At 48.7% G+C, this 17,773-nt stretch overlaps 2 protein-coding genes across 2 annotated transcripts in view; both read right to left on the bottom strand.

The window, feature by feature from the left end:
• LOC149472050 (uncharacterized) overlaps window positions 1-17,773 on the bottom strand; it is a 481,288-nt gene that overhangs the window by 88,913 nt on the left and 374,602 nt on the right. The window lies entirely within an intron of this gene.
• LOC149472054 (tapasin-like) overlaps window positions 3,708-17,773 on the bottom strand; it is a 50,980-nt gene continuing 36,914 nt past the window's right edge. The window contains exons 3-4 of the mRNA XM_089693179.1: window positions 5,661-5,960; window positions 3,708-3,790 (exon numbers count right to left, since the gene is read on the bottom strand). Of these exons, the coding sequence (XP_089549305.1) occupies window positions 3,708-3,790; window positions 5,661-5,960 (383 nt within the window). The remainder of the gene's footprint in view (window positions 3,791-5,660; window positions 5,961-17,773) is intronic.

Below are 17,773 nucleotides of genomic sequence, written 5' to 3'. Positions count from 1 at the left end.
TCACTCGGTCTCTGTGCGGTGTAACCATGGAGGAAGAATTAGCCCAGACTATTCCTGTGGCCTATCACGCCTATCTAGATGTTTTCAGCCCGCGGGGAGCGGACATCCTTCCCCTGCACCGGGCATATGATTGCCCAATCGACCTCTTGCCAGGTTCTGAGATTCCGTTTGGCCGAATCTTCCCTCTATCAGAACGGGAGTTGGGGGCCTTGAAAGAGTACATCGAGGAGAACCTCAGAAAAGGATTTATCCGGCCGTCCACATCTCCCGCGGGTGCCGGAATTTTCTTTGTCGAAATAAAAGATCAGTCGCTGAGACCCTGTGTGGACTACCGGGAACTAAACAAAATCACAGTTAAGAACCGCTATCCTCTTCCCTTAGTCCCCGAATTATTCCGGAGGCTAAAGGCGGCCTCCATCTTCACAAAATTGGATCTCAGGGGAGCCTACAACTTGGTCCGTATCCGGGAAGGAGATGAGTGGAAGACGGCTTTCCGCACCCGATTCGGGCATTTTGAGTACCTGGTTATGTCATTCGGGTTGTGCAATGCCCCAGCCACATTCCAACACTTTTTCAACGATATCTTCAAGGATTATCTGGATATCTTCATAATCGTTTACCTGGATGATATCCTAATCTTCTCACCATCCCTGGAAACACACCGAAGCCACGTTCAAAACGTATTGGAGCGACTTCGCCAGCACGGACTTTTTGCTAAAGCAGAAAAATGCAGCTTCGAGCAAGACAGCATCCAGTTCCTGGGGTTGGTCATCTCCACCTCAGGAATTGCAATGGACCCTCAGAAAATTTCTGCAATTCTGGAATGGCCAGTCCCAACAGATAAGAAAGGGGTGCAACGCTTTATCGGTTTCTCAAACTTCTATAGAAAATTCATTAAGAATTTCTCAGGATTGGTGTCACCTATCACCCAACTTACCAAAACAGGAATACGATTCCACTGGACGCCGGAAGCGCAGGCGGCCTTCGAGACCTTGAAAAAACTATTCACGGCTGCTCCCATCTTAAGCCATCCAGATGCATCCCGGCCATACATTCTGGAGGTTGACGCATCCGAAAATGCAGTTGGTGCTATTCTATCCCAAAGAGGAGGCGTAAAAGATCTCATGCACCCAGTCGCTTTTTTCTCCAGGAAACTCACGCCCGAAGAGAAAAATTATGACATCGGGGATCGGGAACTCCTGGCAATTAAAGCCGCGCTTGAGGAGTGGAGATACCTCCTAGAAGGAGCCCTGCATCCAGTTCTGGTCTATACCGACCACAAAAATTTAGAGTACCTTAGAACAGCTAAGCGCCTTAGACCTCGGCAAGCCAGATGGGCGCTGTTCTTCTCTAGGTTCTCCTTTCACATAACCTACCGGCCTGGCACCAAAAACACAAAGCCCGACGCCCTGTCAAGAATGTTCGAAGACTCCAAGGAAGTTCCTAAACCCGATACCATCTTGCCAGCCGGTAACTTCCTGCTTTTGCAATCTGAGCTCTTGTCCAAGTTACAGGCCGCATCCATGGGAGCCCCTTACCCACCTGGGGTCTCGGTCCGAAACAAGGAAGGGTTGCTACGGAAGGAGGAACAGATCGTGGTTCCCGAAGAGGCTCGAACTCTGGTCTTGGGATACTGTCACGATCACCCGCTAGCAGGACACTTCGGGATAAGCAAGACATTAGAGCTGACCCAGCGCATGTTTTGGTGGCCCAATATGGCCAAGGACTGCGAAGTATACGTCAAAACCTGCACCATATGCAACAGGAGTAAGCCAACACGGAGCAAAGCTTGGGGTCTACTACGACCCTTACCAGTGCCCGACAGACCTTGGAGTATGGTGTCGATGGATTTTATCGTAGATCTGCCACCTTCTCAAGACCACACTGCCATATTCGTGGTGGTTGACCGCCTATCTAAGATGGCTCATTTCCTACCGCTCAAGAACACACCCTCTGCTCCCGAGACCGCCCAGCTTTTCATCAAAGAAGTGGTAAGACTCCATGGAGTCCCTAGAAACATAGTATCAGACCGGGGAGTCCAATTCACGTCAAGATTTTGGAGAGCCCTATGCGAAATACTAGAGATCAAGTTGTCATTTTCCTCAGCATACCACCCGCAGACAAATGGGCAGACGGAGCGAACCAACCAGACGCTAGAACAATACCTCAGGTGCTATACCTCTTTCCTACAGGACGACTGGTTGGCACTCCTACCTTTAGCAGAGTTTGCATGCAACAACGCAAATCACTCCGCCACCCAACAATCTCCATTCTACGCCAACTATGGGTTCCACCCCACCTTCCTTCCGGAATTGATTCCAGAAAGCCCAGTGCCAGCAGCACGGGACACCGTGAATTTCTTTACGACTAACAACAAATTATTACAAGAAGCCGTAACAAAGGCTCAGGAGGATAATAAAAGAGCATTCGATAAAAGAAGAAGGGGGGAATTGGCCATACAACCAGGAGATCAGGTATGGTTAGCAACCACCAACCTGAGAATGGCCTGTCCATCAAAAAAGTTGGCACCCAAGTTCATAGGCCCATTTTCGGTGAAAAGAAAGATCAACGAGGTAGCCTTCGAATTGGCACTCCCCGAATCCTTTCATATACACCCGGTATTCCACGTGTCTCTATTGAAACCTGCAACGCTGGATCCGTTCCCGGATCGCAGATCAAGCCCTCCAGTAGCCTTAGACATTGACGGAGAGGAAGAGTTCGAGGTAGAGGCAATCTTGGATTATAGGAAGAGAGGAGGTCAAGTTCAATACCTGATTAAATGGAAAGGCTACGGCCCGGAGGAAAATTCATGGGAACCAGCCCAGAATGTTCACGCCCCCAGATTAATCGTGTTGTGTTGGCATCCGGAGGCTGCCCGTAAAGGGGGGGCAATGTCAGGGATCCCGGCGCCTCGGCGCCTCAGAGCGCGACTCGTCCGATCCAGAGAGCACTGAATCCTAGGCGATCGCGGCCGCGCATGCGCACTAGCGATCGCGGCCGCACCAATGAGAGCACAGGGCGGCCTATTTAAACCTGCCCTGTGCATCTCCAAATCGCCTTCTGGTCTTGTCCTGTTCCTGTGTTCCTGGTTAATCCTGTGTTCCTGATACCTTGTTGCCGACCCAAGCCTGTCCTGATCCTACTGCCTTCTCCTGCTCTGACTCCTGGCTACGTCCTGACTATTCTTTACCTGTTCCTGATTGCCTGATCTCCCATTACTGAACCCGGCTTGTGACCCGTTATTCTTCTGTCTGCTGCTCTGCACTGTCTGCTCCGCTGTACTGACCCGGCCCGTCTGACCACGCATACCTCTTCACGTCTGGCTCTCACCTGCTCTACGCCATTGGAGTCCGCCTCTACCACAGCTGGTGTTCCCCAGGGGTCGCGACCTGGTCTCGGGCTGCTTCAAGTCCATCCCCACCATCAGGGGCTCTGGTGAACCAGCAGACTGAGGCTTAGACTCCGCGCCCTGGGGAATTCCGGCCAGTGGGCTGCTAGAGGCTACCGCCAGTCGGTTGCTGACAAGCTATTTGGATGTCCAAAGAGTGAACTGTCAAACACATTCTACTTCGGTCATCAGCTTCTACCGGTTTTTCCCAGCTTGCTCCTGGCAAAAATGTGAAAGTGATCACTTTCACTGAGTGGGCGACTTGATATTTCCCCCTCCGCCAGACCTCCCTGCGCACTGTTCCTGGGCTCTCCTGCTTTTACAAGGAGCCTGGGACCGCATATAGCCAATTTAGGATGGACAGCAGGAGGAAATCGAGGAACATCCTTTCCTTGATGTCCTCTGTATTGAATGAAACAGGAAGTGATGAGGATTTCATCAATTCTGGTTTCAGAGTTTGCTGGCTGGTATAGCCAGGGGAGCATGCAACCAAGCAAATCTCTGCTCAGTTAGATGCTTTGGAGGGCAGGAGAGGCATTGGGGTCTATTAGACCCCTAATATCTCCAAAAAGACTACCTGTCACCTGCCCAATGCTATCACATGGTGGTTTGTTAACCCCTTGTGATAGCAGTAAAAGGTTAATATACATAACTAAAAAAGATAAAAAAATCAATTTATAATAAAAGAAGAAGAATAACTCTAAAGCCAGAGCTCCCAGTTAACTCTAAACCTAGGGTAGTAAAGGCCTTTAAAGCATCACCTTTGGAGTTTCTTGGCTACTGTCGTTTTATGCGATATCAGGGGTTCATGCAATTTTAAGGTTTGGCATGTTTGTTATATATTTGCTCAACGCAACCTCATCTTTTATATTTTACCATAAAATTGGGTATCATATTGTTTGTGTTGACACAAACATTCATTTTACTTTATTTTTTCCTATAAATTTGCATTTGATATACAGTTGAGCAAAATATCATGTAACATAAAAAAATGGCAGCTATCGTCTTCTACAGGGTATCTGTTTTCAGAATAATGATCTAGAGATTTAAGTCATTTTATAGCTAAAAATTTAGATTTTTCCATGTTTCCAAAAAAATAAAAAAAACAAAAAAGCTCTTGTGCCAAAGTGGTTAACATGAGGTGCTGGTTATGGATTCACATACCCTTTAAACTCCCATGGAAAATATATATTCTGACTGTTGTGTTTATCAGTAATAATAGAAGTCCCACCTCTGCTGTGACATAAAACTCCTCCCCTTGATAAATCACCACACACCCATCCTTTATAAACTCTTCACTCCTTATACAGTATATTTAGAACTGAATTTATAAGAGTTGGAGGAGGGGGAACATTTTCCTGCCTGTTCTGTACCCTAACAGTCCCAATATTGAACCCCTTCCCCTCTAACCTCACTCAATTCAATTTTCTGCAAATAAGTCCCCTCCACTTTCCTTTCACATTGGAGAACTCCACCAAGCAGATCTGCCTGCTCCAGGGGATCTGTCCACTGAGCAGGCAGATGACATCTTAGCGGACATGGGCACAGTCCACCCTCCTCTATGGGGCATTCTGATGTAAACGTACTGCCTGTCCATTTATATCTGACTGTCACTTGATCTGCTAGACAGATGGGGAATGATCTCCATACGTCTGTTTTTATCGGATCTGATCGGATGCAGGCAGGTGTCTGTTTACATCCTCCTCCTCATAGTGAACAATGGGTGGTCTGGTCAGGTCCGTCTGAAAAAACCTGACAGGCAGACTGATCGGTCTACACGCGTCAAAGGACCCTTAGGTCTCATGTACACTGGACATTTTTAATGCTGCCGTTACGGGCGTCTAGGTTTTTTTCCCTGCTTCTAATCGCCCAGCATGTTAGCCTTTGTGTCCATGCATACATAGGCATTTAGAGGCATAAAAACCCCACTGCCAGTGAGTCCAGGAGCACTGGCAGAAACAATACTTGACATGTGAAAACACAGGGAAATGCATTTAAACATGCATTTCCGATAGGTGCATTTAGCGCTCAAGCGTTAATTCAGTTCAATGGCCAGAATACATAGTTATGCTGGCCAGCAAAATCAATTAATGCCCAAGAGCTTGACAGGCCAAAATATGTTTACACTCGTTTACAAGCATCAAGTGTTTATTCTGCCAAAACGCTGAAGGACGAAAGGTATCTAGGAAAGATGGCCAAATGTTCTGTGTGCATAAGACCTTAGGCAAACCTAGAGTAAAAAAAATTTCAAAGAGTGGATGATTATCCATACCTTCAAGGTCGAGCTGGAATTCCTTTTGCAGAGGTTCTTGTAGAGAGTCATGTCGGACTCTACAGGAGAAGATCTCATTCTGGTCATCATTGGTCGGTGTGATTCTCATGGTGCTGTCCACGTAGTATGTTCCATATTTATAGATTTGTGGTTTTCCCATTGAATGATTTCCCAGGACCGATCCGTTTCTGTACCATGTTATCAAGATATCCGGAGGGAAGAATCCAGTGGCCTTACAGGTCAAGGTGTTCTCTGTATTCCTCTGGACCTTCGTGCTAAGTATGGAGAGTAGAGGTGTGGCTGCAGGGAACACAGGTACAGTTATGAAGTGGAATACATATACTGCTCATCCATAGCAGGACAGATATGTAAAAGTGTGAGGTCTTTTATGTTAATAGAGCATTAAAACATCTCTCAGGTTTTTATTGGTGCACCTGTCTCCTAAGAAAGATTCACCCTCTCTGTTTGTTCTGGTGAGCATTCTTGTCGGGACAGAAAGTGATGGAAAATTAATAATATTGAAGCTGCTACCAAAACAGGAATAAAGAGGTAATCTTCCACTGGGGACACTTGTTCCAGTGACAGCTATCTAAAGGGAATTTCTTCTCACTATGGAGAGATTTCCACTCACTAAAATTTCACCATTTATCATGTAATTTTAAAAGTCGTGTTATTTTATTACACATAATACATCGTGATTCTGCCATGAAGGTCCTTGTTCAGGCACTTGCTATCGTGTGGTGATAACACTGTCACTGTCTCCAAGTTGTGTTCCTGTGTTGATGACCCGCCATACTGCATCCAGTGGAGGCTACGAAGGGGCACTTTAACATGCATTACATAATTACATAGGCATGGTCCACTGTCTGAAATCCCACACTCTGCCATCCTCCTTTTCCCCAAAATGTACAAGTTCATAACTGTAAGTGGTTGCAAAGGCTGGATGTTTTTTTACCTTCATGCATTCTATGCATGAAGGTAAAAAACCTTCTGTGTGCCACGGCCCCTTCAGCCCCCCAACACTCACCCGAGCCCCCTCTTGGTCCAGCACTGTGCACAAAATCAGACCTTCTTCCAGGGCTCTCATTTCTCATTGGCTGAGACAGCAGCAGGAGTCATTGGCTCCTGCCAATCACAGCCAGTGAACCAATGAGGAGAGATGGGGTGTGGGGCCAGACCATGGTTCTATATGTTTTATGGATGCATAGATCGGTGCTCAGGAGTGTGCAAGCACCAATGACACCAGAACAAGCTGCTTGCTATGGGGGCACTGGCTGCAGAGGAGGTGACATGAGGGCTATCGGGGGACCCGAAAAGAGGAGCATCAGGGCTGCTCTGTGTAAAACCTCTGCACAGAGCAGGTAAGTATAACATGTTTGTTATTCTTACCTTTAATGTCACTTTAAATCTCATGTCTAGGTTAGGCAGCAAGGAAGGTGACACACTTGACAAACCATTGTCCAGTAGAGGGTATATTTGAAAGAAAGCAGACAAGTTAGAAGCTATACATGGCATCATAAACCTACAATAGCTTTGGGACTTTCAAAAAAGATTTCTGATAAGGCCCTTTCAGGTCATAAAAAGTTTGTAAATGACTTTGAGGAATACACATATGCCAGACTGGGGGCTAGAGGCCTATATTTATTTATTTATTTCAGGTACTTATATAGCGCCATCAATATACGCAGCACTTTACATATATATTGTACATTCACATCAGTCCCTAACCCTCAAGGGGTGTACAATCTAAGGTCCCTAACTCACATTCATACATACACATACTAGGGACAATCTAGACAGGATCCAATTAACCTACCAGCATGTCTTTGGAGTCTATATTGACATACAGTCGAACTTTAATACATCTCAAACTCTCAACTTGCATTTATATTTCATAATTCCTATGGTAATGGAGTTACCTTCCAAAAAATGGCCACACAAGAGGATACCAAACTGTTGGGTACCAAAAATGCCTAATGTACAAGGTCCAAGAGGCTAATAAGACACATTAGATCTTCTAACAGAAATATATATACGATCTATATCATATTTTGTATCTAACAGAGCATAATTTCATTCTGCAACATAATATGATGGTTTGTGAATTGTGAAAGCTTATTATTTAAAAATATAGTTGTGCATTGGATAGTGGACAGAAGGGTACGTCCCTTGGGCATAATAAAACATTACAACACAACCCTCAGTTCCTTTGATTGGATGGAGTTAATGCTGCAATGCCTTCTCAGGGGTCAAGAAAAAGCTGTTGCATTTGGCAGCTGGAGCTCTCATTTACCACAAAAACTACCAGGGATTTCAAATTATTTTATTGTTGCTTATGACTGTTTTGTAGTATCTTTTTTGTACATATTGTATGCACTGTTTTCCTTTCTTTTCCATGAAAAAAATATTCAAACATTGTCAAATTTAATCTCTGAATGCTCTAATTAGAAACGAAGAACTTGGTCCCTGTGAAGAAGCTACCCTAGTGTACACTCTGTTACATTCCTGTCTGGGGGTGGCAGCATGGGATATAGATATTTTTTAAAACTCAGAATTCAAAAATAGATGCTGTGAATGGTGCCTGTTTTCATTAACACATGTGGATTCAGCTACCATGCGTGTAGATAACTGGTCAGTTATCCCACCCCAGTGACAACCACTCTTAGTCTGTTTGTGCTTAGATTGTTGTCCCATGAGATGGAAAATCTCTGCGCAGTGTGAGGCATCACAACATGTGCCATTGGTGACTACAAACAGCCACTGTTAAATATCGTGATACTTATGTTAAGTGTCCTTCTTAGGCATTTTAGGTAAAGTGTTCTAGTGCCAGGCTGATTTAAAACAGTGTGACTTTTATTTCATCCACACCTGGCAACAACATAAAATGAATAGCCATAGCCATATAGTAGGTGTTCTAAACATATGTCTGGTTCTTAGCTGTGATTATCTGCAAAATACTTTGGTGGACAGAAATATACAATCCTGTTACGTTAGACTGTTATGTGATCTTCCCGTACTATAGGATTACATAACTACATTCTTCTAACAACAGGTTCACCCTTCAGTTTAACCACTTGCCCTCCTGAGGATTTACTCCCCTTAATGACCAGGCCTCTTTTTGCTACTCGGCGCTGCACTAATTCAACTGATAATTGCGCGGTCATGCAATGCTGTTCCCAAACAAAATCCATGTCTTTTTTTCACACAAATAGAGCTTTCTTTTGGTGGTATTTGATCACCTGTGCACTTTTTATTTTTTGCGCTATAAACAAAAAAAGACCGAACATTTTGAAGAAAAACAATATTTTTTACTTTTGGCTATAAAAAAATATATAGTAAACTTAAAGTTAGTTATAAATTTAGCCAAAATGTATTCTGCTCCATGTTTTTGGTAAAAAAAATCCCAATAAGTGTATATTGATTGCTTTGTGTAAACGTTATAGCGTCTACAAACTATGGTATAGATACTGCAATTTACAACATTTTTTTGCTATACAGCACTGCACTAGTTTAACTGACAATTGCGCGGTCATGCAATACGGTACATAAATAAAATTTATGCCCTTTTTTTCACACAAATAGAGCTTTATTTTGGTGGTATTTTATCACCTGTGCACTTTTTATTTTTGGCACTATAAAACAAAAAATATTTTGACAAAAAAAATGTTTTTGAAAAAAAACGGTATTTTCTCATTTCTGTCATAAAAAAAATCCCCAAAAAACTAAAATTTAGTCAAAACTTTATTCTGCTACATGTTTTTGGTTAAAAATCCCAATAAGTGTATATTGATTGTTTTGTGTGAAAGTGTGCGCAAGAATTTTTTTTTTTTTAAGTTATTTTGATTTTTTTAATTATTTTTACACTGTCCCTCCATTTTTTTTTTTGATCACTTTTAATGCTATCACAGGGAATGCAAATATCCCCTATAACTTCAATGGGCATTGTCATATATTCTTTTTTGAGAAATCTGGGGTCTATCAGACCCTATGGGGTTTATTTACTAAAGCTGGAGAGTCCAAAATCAGACTCCCTTCTGCATAGAAACCAATCAGCTTCCAGGTTTCATTGCCAAAGCTTCATTGAACAAGCTGAGGTTAGAAGCTGATTGGTTTCTATGCAGAAGGGAGTCTGATTTTGGACTCTCCAGCTTTAGTAAATAAACCCCTATATATTTCCTCTGCCCTTACATTATCTAATCTCATCAAGATCGGTGTGATCAGATGCTTTCCCAGTTTACAAATGGCGCTGTTTATATCCTAGGAAACTGAAGTGATGAAATGCTCGTAGCTTCCGATTTCTTAGGCTATAGAGATGATTGGCACCACTCTGGTCTCCAATCAGCTCTATAGTCAGCTGGCAGAAACACCGGCTGCATTCTCAGGTTGCCCCGATGGCATGGGACTGCCCGAGAAGGCCGTGGAAGGCAGTGGGGGAGGGGGGGGCATCATCTTCTGCTGCTTGTAAAAGCAATCCTTTAGCTAATTAGCCACTAGGATTGCTTTTACATGCAAGTTGATCACCGGCTGAAAAAAACGATACCAAGATGATGCCTGCAGCTGTAAGCATCATCCTGGTATAACCATTCAAAGTCCAGTGATGTACCAGTACCTCGGTTTATGAATTTAGTTCGTTCTGCAGGCCATTTCATATAGCACAAAATTCGTAAACCGAAACACTGTTTCCCATAGGAATGCATTGAAAACCAATTAATCCGTTCAGAAGGTCAGAAAAACAGTAACGCTACTAAAATACTGCATGAGTTAGTTTATTAACTGATGCAGTATTTTAGTAGTGACAACCATGTGTTAATATTGCAATGTAAAAAAAAAATAATTGCAGGTAATTTACTCAGCTGTCAGGTGCCAGTTTTTAAATGTAATTACTGTTTTTTTCCCCCTTCACTATACAGTAGTTCAGAAATTCAGCAGTTACTTTCCCCCTCCAGCTGAAAGAGAGAAAGTTTCTTTTAGTTTATTTCCCCAAGTTAAAAGATACAATGTTTCCTTTCAGTTTCTTAAAAGATACAATGTATCCGTTCAGTTTCTTAAAAGATACAATGTTTCCTTTCCGTTTCTTAAAAGATACAATGTTTCCTTTCAGTTTCTTAAAAGATACAATGTTTCCTTTCAGTTTCTTAAAAGATACAATGTTTCCTTTCAGTTCCTTAAAATATACAGAGTATCCTTTAGCTTTGAGGAAGCTGACAACTAATGTTGTGAGATATACTGAAGAAAAAAAAAAAAGATGGCAATTGCATTTAAAAATCAGCACTGACATACACTTAGTATGCAAAATGACGTTTTAAAACGTGATTTTGTGCAGCAGTGCCGCCCTGTCCGGTTAAGGACAGAGAACACATAAATGCATAAACATAATCAACAATAATTGAGAATATACTATCACACACTATTCCTAATTAGTTAACTAACTATGAAATAACTAATTATATGAAATAACAATCTAACTATGTTATAGATTAGACATTATTTTCTTTATAAAAGACATATTACTTAGCTCTCTCTTAGCTCTTTACTGCATTCCAAGCGATATTTTTTAGGATGTGAAGCCAATGACCTGACCTCTTAGCCATGAAATACTATGGTACACTCCAACACCGGCTTACAGAACCCATTCACATGCACAATTAATTTTAATTGACACACAAAGTCTCAATATGACTTTGGAGGGACAAGAATTTTACAGAATACAGACGTCTGTTATAAGCTGAAAAAGGCTGGAATTCAGCAGCACTAAGATGCAAATAGGAGTAAAAACAGTGTTTTATGGAAAAAATAACATTGTAATTGTTTTTGGCAAACTAAAAGCCTTCCAGTTAGAGACAGCATGTACATGTAACTGTACACCCTGTTCCAAATTATTATGCAAATTCTATTTAACTGTGACAAAGATTAAATATTTTGTTTTTCAGTTTAACTCATGGATGGCATTGTGTGTCAGGGCTCTTTTGATCACTGAAAACAATCTCGGACACCTGTGATAATTAGATTGGCCGGTGAGCCCAATTTAAGGAAAAACTACTAAAGGAGGGGGGTCCACATTATTAAGCAGAGCGCCATTTTCAAGCAATATGGGGAAGAAAAAGGATCTCTCTGCTGCCGAAAAGAGTGAAATAGTTCAATGCCTTGGACGAGGTATGAAAACATTAGATATTTCACGAAAACTTAAGCGTGATCATCGCACTATTAAGAGATTTGTGGCTGATTCAGAGCACAGACGGGTTGGTGCAGATAAAGGCACATTGAGGAAGATTTCTGCCAGATCCATGCATCGGATCAAGAGAGCAGCTGCTAAAATCCCATTACATAGCAGCAAACAGATATTTGAAGCTGCTGGTGCCTCTGGAGTCCCACGGACATCAAGGTGTAGAGTCCTCCAGAGTCTTACAACTGTGCAGAAACCTTCTATTTGGCCACCACTAACCAATGCTCACAAGCAGAAACAGCTGCATTGGGCAGAAAAATACATGAAGACTAATTTTCAAACAGTCCTGTTCACTGATGAGCGCCGTGCAACCCTGGATGGTCCAGATGGATGGAGTAGTGGATGGTTGGTGGGTGGCCACTGTCAGGAATGGACTAGCCAGCAATGGTGGGACTCACCTGCCTTTTGATCTGCAGTACCAGGGCTGGCCAGCGGATGCTCCCAGCAATCAGAGACCCAACTTTGCAGCCAGCTAACACCTGGAACTGATTATGCTGGGGTATTTAAGGGATGGCCAGACTTGCAGACTCTGCCTTGGTGTTGTGTTTGTCCTGGGCCCTTTATCCTGTTTCTGAACTGCTGCTGACTTCTCCTGCTCTGATCCCGGCTCGCTCCTGACCATCCCTCTGCCTGACCCTCTGTACCACGCTGCTTGCTACCTGTTCTGATCCCTGGCTTGTGACCCTGACCATCCCTCTGCCTGACCCTCTGTACTACACTGCTTGCTACCTGCTGAACCTGGCCTGTGACCCCGACCAATCTCCGCTTGCTCCCCCTGTACCTACCTGCCCTATTGATATTGACCCGGCCTGCCTGACGACGCTTGCTTGTATGTACTGTTATCTGTGGGTGGTTGGTTTGGTTTGGTTTGGTTGCACTGTATTATGTTTTAGTATTGCACTGCGTTTATGTTTGTATGGTTAGTGTTAATAAATTATATTGTTTATAACATATCTGAGGTCTGCGTTTCCCTGCGTCAGCCACACACCTCTGGTCACACCTGGGAGCCCTGACATTACACCAAGGCCAATCCTGACCAGAAGTGGCTGCACAGGGAAGCCATCTTGGCTTGTTGCTGGGAAGGATGGATCTGGATGAGGTTGTGTATTTATATCTGCTAGTGTTTGATGACAGGGAGTATGCTTATCAAACTCTGAAGGAGTATCCCAGGGATCAACTACTAGAATGTATACGGCTCGCTCATGTTCTAGTAGATCAGGGCACAGAGTTCTCTGAGGTGCAGCCTTTGATTGAGGTTTGTGCTGAGTTGGTTTCATCTGGTTCCCCCAAATGCAGGGATGAATTTTTGCCGCCATTTAGTGCAGACCAGGTAGAGTCCCTGGTGTGGTTATTAGAGGATGATGTGGGTTACTTTCTGGAGCGTTATTCCACATGTTCACCACAGACACTAAGAGATTGTATAAACGCAGTGCAGTCATTGACCAGACAGGCTTTGTGTAAGCTCAGCTTTGTTCAACCCCTACTGCAGACATGGACAGACTTGTTGCACCCAGCCTCAGTCAGCTTACAAAAACCCAGTCCTGCTTCTAACTCTACTCCTGTATTCCCACCAGCTCCTCCAGTTACAGCCCAGTATACTTGGCTATCTACCGCATGTCAGTACCCTGTTCCCACTCGCTGCACCTATCCTGCCTTTAACCCTGTAAAAAAGCCCTCTGTAGCAACTGCTCCCTCTCCTGTTCCATCCTCCAGTTCTTCTCTGTCTCCAGCTGCTCCATTCGTTTGCAGACCTGCGTTTACTTGCAGTGCTCCAGTAGTTAAAACCAGAAAAAAGCGAAAATTCTTTCCAACCAATACCATCCTACCAGTATCCAAACCGGTGAACCTGCCTTCCGTGACTCAGCCTGAAGCCTCTACTCAGCCTGAAGCCTCTACTCATCCTGAAGCCTCTACTCAGCCTGATGCCTCTCTTCAGCCTGATGCCTCTCTTCAGCCGGATGCCTCTCTTCAGCCGGATGCCTCTCTTCAGCCGGATGCCTCTCTTCAGCCGGATGCCTCTCTTCAGCCTGAAGCCTCTACTCAGCCTGAAGCCTCTACTCAGCCTGAAGCCTCTACTCAGCCTGAAGCCTCTACTCAGCCTGAAGCCTGCATTCAGCCTGATGCCGCTACTCAGCATGATGAACTGATCCAGCCCGACGATCCTATTAGGCCAGTTGACTCGATGCCCGCTGTTGATCCAGATGATCCGGTACCTGACCCGGAGCCCGCTGTCATACCTGGTGACCCGGTGCCCACTGCCTTGCCAGATGACGCGGTGCCCGCTGGCAAGCGAAATGACCTGATGCCTGGTGACCCAGTGCCCGCTGTCATACCTGGTGACCCGATGCCTGCTGTCGAGCCAGACAATCCGATACCTGATGACCCGGTGCCCACTGTCGTGCCTGTTGATTCGGAGCCCACTGTCTTGCCAGACGACTCGGTGCCCGCTGTTCCGCCAGACGACTCGGTGCCCGCAGTCTTGCCAGACGACTCGGTGCCCGCAGTCTTGCCAGACGACTCGGTGCCCGCAGTCTTGCCAGACGACTCGATGCCCGCTGTTCCGCCAGACGACTCGGTGCCCGCAGTCTTGCCAGACGACTCGGTGCCCGCAGTCTTGCCAGTTGACTCGGTGCCCGCTGTTCCGCCAGTTGACTCGATGCCCGCAGTCTTGCCAGACGACTCGGTGCCCACAGTCTTGCCAGACGACTCGGTGCCCGCAGTCTTGCCAGACGACTCGGTGCCCGCAGTCTTGCCAGACGACTCGGTGCCCGCAGTCTTGCCAGACGACTCGGTGCCCGCAGTCTTGCCAGTTGACTCGGTGCCCGCTGTTCCGCCAGTTGACTCGATGCCCGCAGTCTTGCCAGACGACTCGGTGCCCGCAGTCTTGCCAGACGACTCGGTGCCCGCAGTTCCGCCAGTTGACTCGATGCCCGCTGTTCCGCCAGTTGACTCGGTGCCCGCAGTCTTGCCAGACGACTCGGTGCCCGCAGTCTTGCCAGACGACTCAGTGCCCGCAGTCTTGCCAGACGACTCGGTGCCCGCAGTCTTGCCAGACGACTCGGTTCCCGCTGTTCCGCCAGACGACTCGGTGCCCGCTGTTCCGCCAGTTGACTCGATGCCCGCAGTTTTGCCAGACGACTTGGTGCCCGCAGTCTTGCCAGACGACTCGGTGCCTGCAGTCTTGCCAGACGACTCGGTGCCCGCAGTCTTGCCAGACGACTCGGTGCCCGCAGTCTTGCCAGACGACTCGGTGCCCGCAGTCTTGCCAGTTGACTCGGTGCCCGCTGTTCCGCCAGTTGACTCGATGCCCGCAGTCTTGCCAGACGACTCGGTGCCCGCAGTCTTGCCAGACGACTCGGTGCCCGCAGTTCCGCCAGTTGACTCGATGCCCGCTGTTCCGCCAGTTGACTCGGTGCCCGCAGTCTTGCCAGACGACTCGGTGCCCGCAGTCTTGCCAGATGACTCGGTGCCCGCAGTCTTGCCAGACGACTCGGTGCCCGCAGTCTTGCCAGACGACTCGGTGCCCGCAGTCTTGCCAGACGACTCGGTGCCCGCAGTTCCGCCAGTTGACTCGGTGCCCGCAGTTCCGCCAGTTGACTCGGTGCCCGCAGTCTTGCCAGACGACTCGGTGCCCGCAGTCTTGCCAGACGACTCGGTGCCCGCAGTCTTGCCAGACGACTCGGTGCCCGCAGTTCCGCCAGACGACTCGGTGCCCTCTGTTCCGCCAGACGACTCGGTGCCCGCAGTCTTGCCAGACGACTCGGTGCCCGCAGTCTTGCCAGACGACTCGGTGCCCGCAGTCTTGCCAGACGACTCGGTGCCCGCAGTCTTGCCAGACGACTCGGTGCCCGCAGTTCCGCCAGTTGACTCGATGCCCGCTGTTCCGCCAGTTGACTCGGTGCCCGCAGTCTTGCCAGACGACTCGGTGCCCGCAGTCTTGCCAGACGACTCGGTGCCCGCAGTCTTGCCAGACGACTCGGTGCCCGCAGTTCCGCCAGTTGACTCGATGCCCGCAGTCCCGCCAGTTGACTCGATGCCCGCAGTCCCGCCAGTTGACTCGATGCCCGCAGTCCCGCCAGTTGACTCGATGCCCGCAGTCCCGCCAGTTGACTCGATGCCCGCAGTCCCGCCAGTTGACTCGATGCCCGCAGTCTTGCCAGACGACTCGGTGCTCGCAGTCTTGCCAGACGACTCGGTGCTCGCAGTCTTGCCAGACGACTCGGTGCCCGCAGTCTTGCCAGACGACTCGGTGCCCGCAGTCTTGCCAGACGACTCGGTGCCCGCTGTTCCGCCAGACGACTCGGTGCCCGCAGTCTTGCCAGACGACTCGGTGCCCGCAGTCTTGCCAGACGACTCGGTGCCCGCTGTTCCGCCAGACGACTCGGTGCCCGCTGTTCCGCCAGTTGACTCGGTGCCCGCAGTCTTGCCAGATGACTCGGTGCCCGCAGTCTTGCCAGACGACTCGGTGCCCGCAGTCTTGCCAGACAACTCGGTGCCCGCAGTCTTGCCAGACGACTCGGTGCCCGCAGTCTTGCCAGACGACTCAGTGCCCGCAGTCTTGCCAGACGACTCGGTGCCCACAGTCTTGCCAGACGACTCGGTGCCCGCAGTCTTGCCAGACGACTCGGTGCCCGCAGTCTTGCCAGACGACTCGGTGCCCGCAGTTCCGCCAGTTGACTCGATGCCCGCAGTCCCGCCAGTTGACTCGATGCCCGCAGTCCCGCCAGTTGACTCGATGCCCGCAGTCTTGCCAGACGACTCGGTGCCCGCAGTCTTGCCAGACGACTCGGTGCCCGCAGTCTTGCCAGACGACTCGGTGCCCGCAGTCTTGCCAGACGACTCGGTGCCCGCAGTCTTGCCAGACGACTCGGTGCCCGCAGTCTTGCCAGACGACTCGGTGCCCCCTGTCGTGCCTGGTGACTCGGTGTCCGCCGCTTCGCCTGAGGGCCCGAGACCTGTCGCTCCATCTGGGAGTCCGGCGCCTGCCGCTCCGCCTGAGGGCCCGAGACCTGTCGCTCCGCCTGGGGGCCCGAGACCTGTCGCTCCGCCTGGGGGCCCGAGACCTGTCGCCCCTCCTGGGGGCCCGATGCCTGTCGCCCCTCCTGGGGGCCCGATGCCTGTCGCCCCGCCTGGGGACCCGATGCCTGTCGCCCCGCCTGGGGGCCCGATGCCTGTCGCCCCGCCTGGGGGCCCGATGCCTGTCGCCCCGCCTGGGTGCCTGTCGCCCCGCCTGGGGGCCCTGTGCCTGCTGCTCCGCCCGGGGGCCCGGTGCCTGCTGCCCCGCCCGGGGGCCCGGTGCCTGATGCTCCGCCTGGTGGCCCGCTGCCTGCTGCTTCGCCTGGTAATCCGATGTGCCTCTGCCCGGAGTCCAGCCCGATGTGCCTCTGCCCGGAGTCCAGCCCGATGTGCCTCTGCCTGGAGTCCAGCCCGATGTGCCTCTGCCCGGAGTCCAGCCCGGTGTGCCTCTGCCCGGAGTCCAGCCCGGTGTGCCTCTGCCCGGAGTCCAGCCCGGTGTGCCTCTGCCCGGAGTCCAGCCCGGTGTGCCTCTGCCCGGAGTCCAGCCCGGTGTGCCTCTGCCCGGAGTCCAGCCCGGTGTGCCTCTGCCCGGTGTGCCTTTGCCCAATGTGCCCCTGCCCGGTGTGCCCCTGCCCGGTGTGCCGCTGCCCGGAGTCCTGCCCGGTGTGCCGCTGCCCGGAGTCCTGCCCGGTGTGCCAGTCTTTGATATCCCGCCAGTTACCAGACCCGGGCGGTGGAACATTTTGCCCAGCTAGGACTGTTTGGAGCGTCCTGAGGCCGCTCCTTGAGGGGGGGGTACTGTCAGGAATGGACTAGCCAGCAATGGTGGGACTCACCTGCCTTTTGATCTGCAGTACCAGGGCTGGCCAGCGGA

The sequence above is a fragment of the Staurois parvus genome, unplaced genomic scaffold (assembly GCF_062004578.1).
Source record: "Staurois parvus isolate SC_StPar_1 unplaced genomic scaffold, SC_StPar_1.0 ptg000024l, whole genome shotgun sequence".
In the NCBI taxonomy this organism is placed as follows: Eukaryota; Metazoa; Chordata; class Amphibia; order Anura; family Ranidae; genus Staurois; species Staurois parvus.
This window is presented reverse-complemented; position numbering and strand designations above follow the sequence as displayed.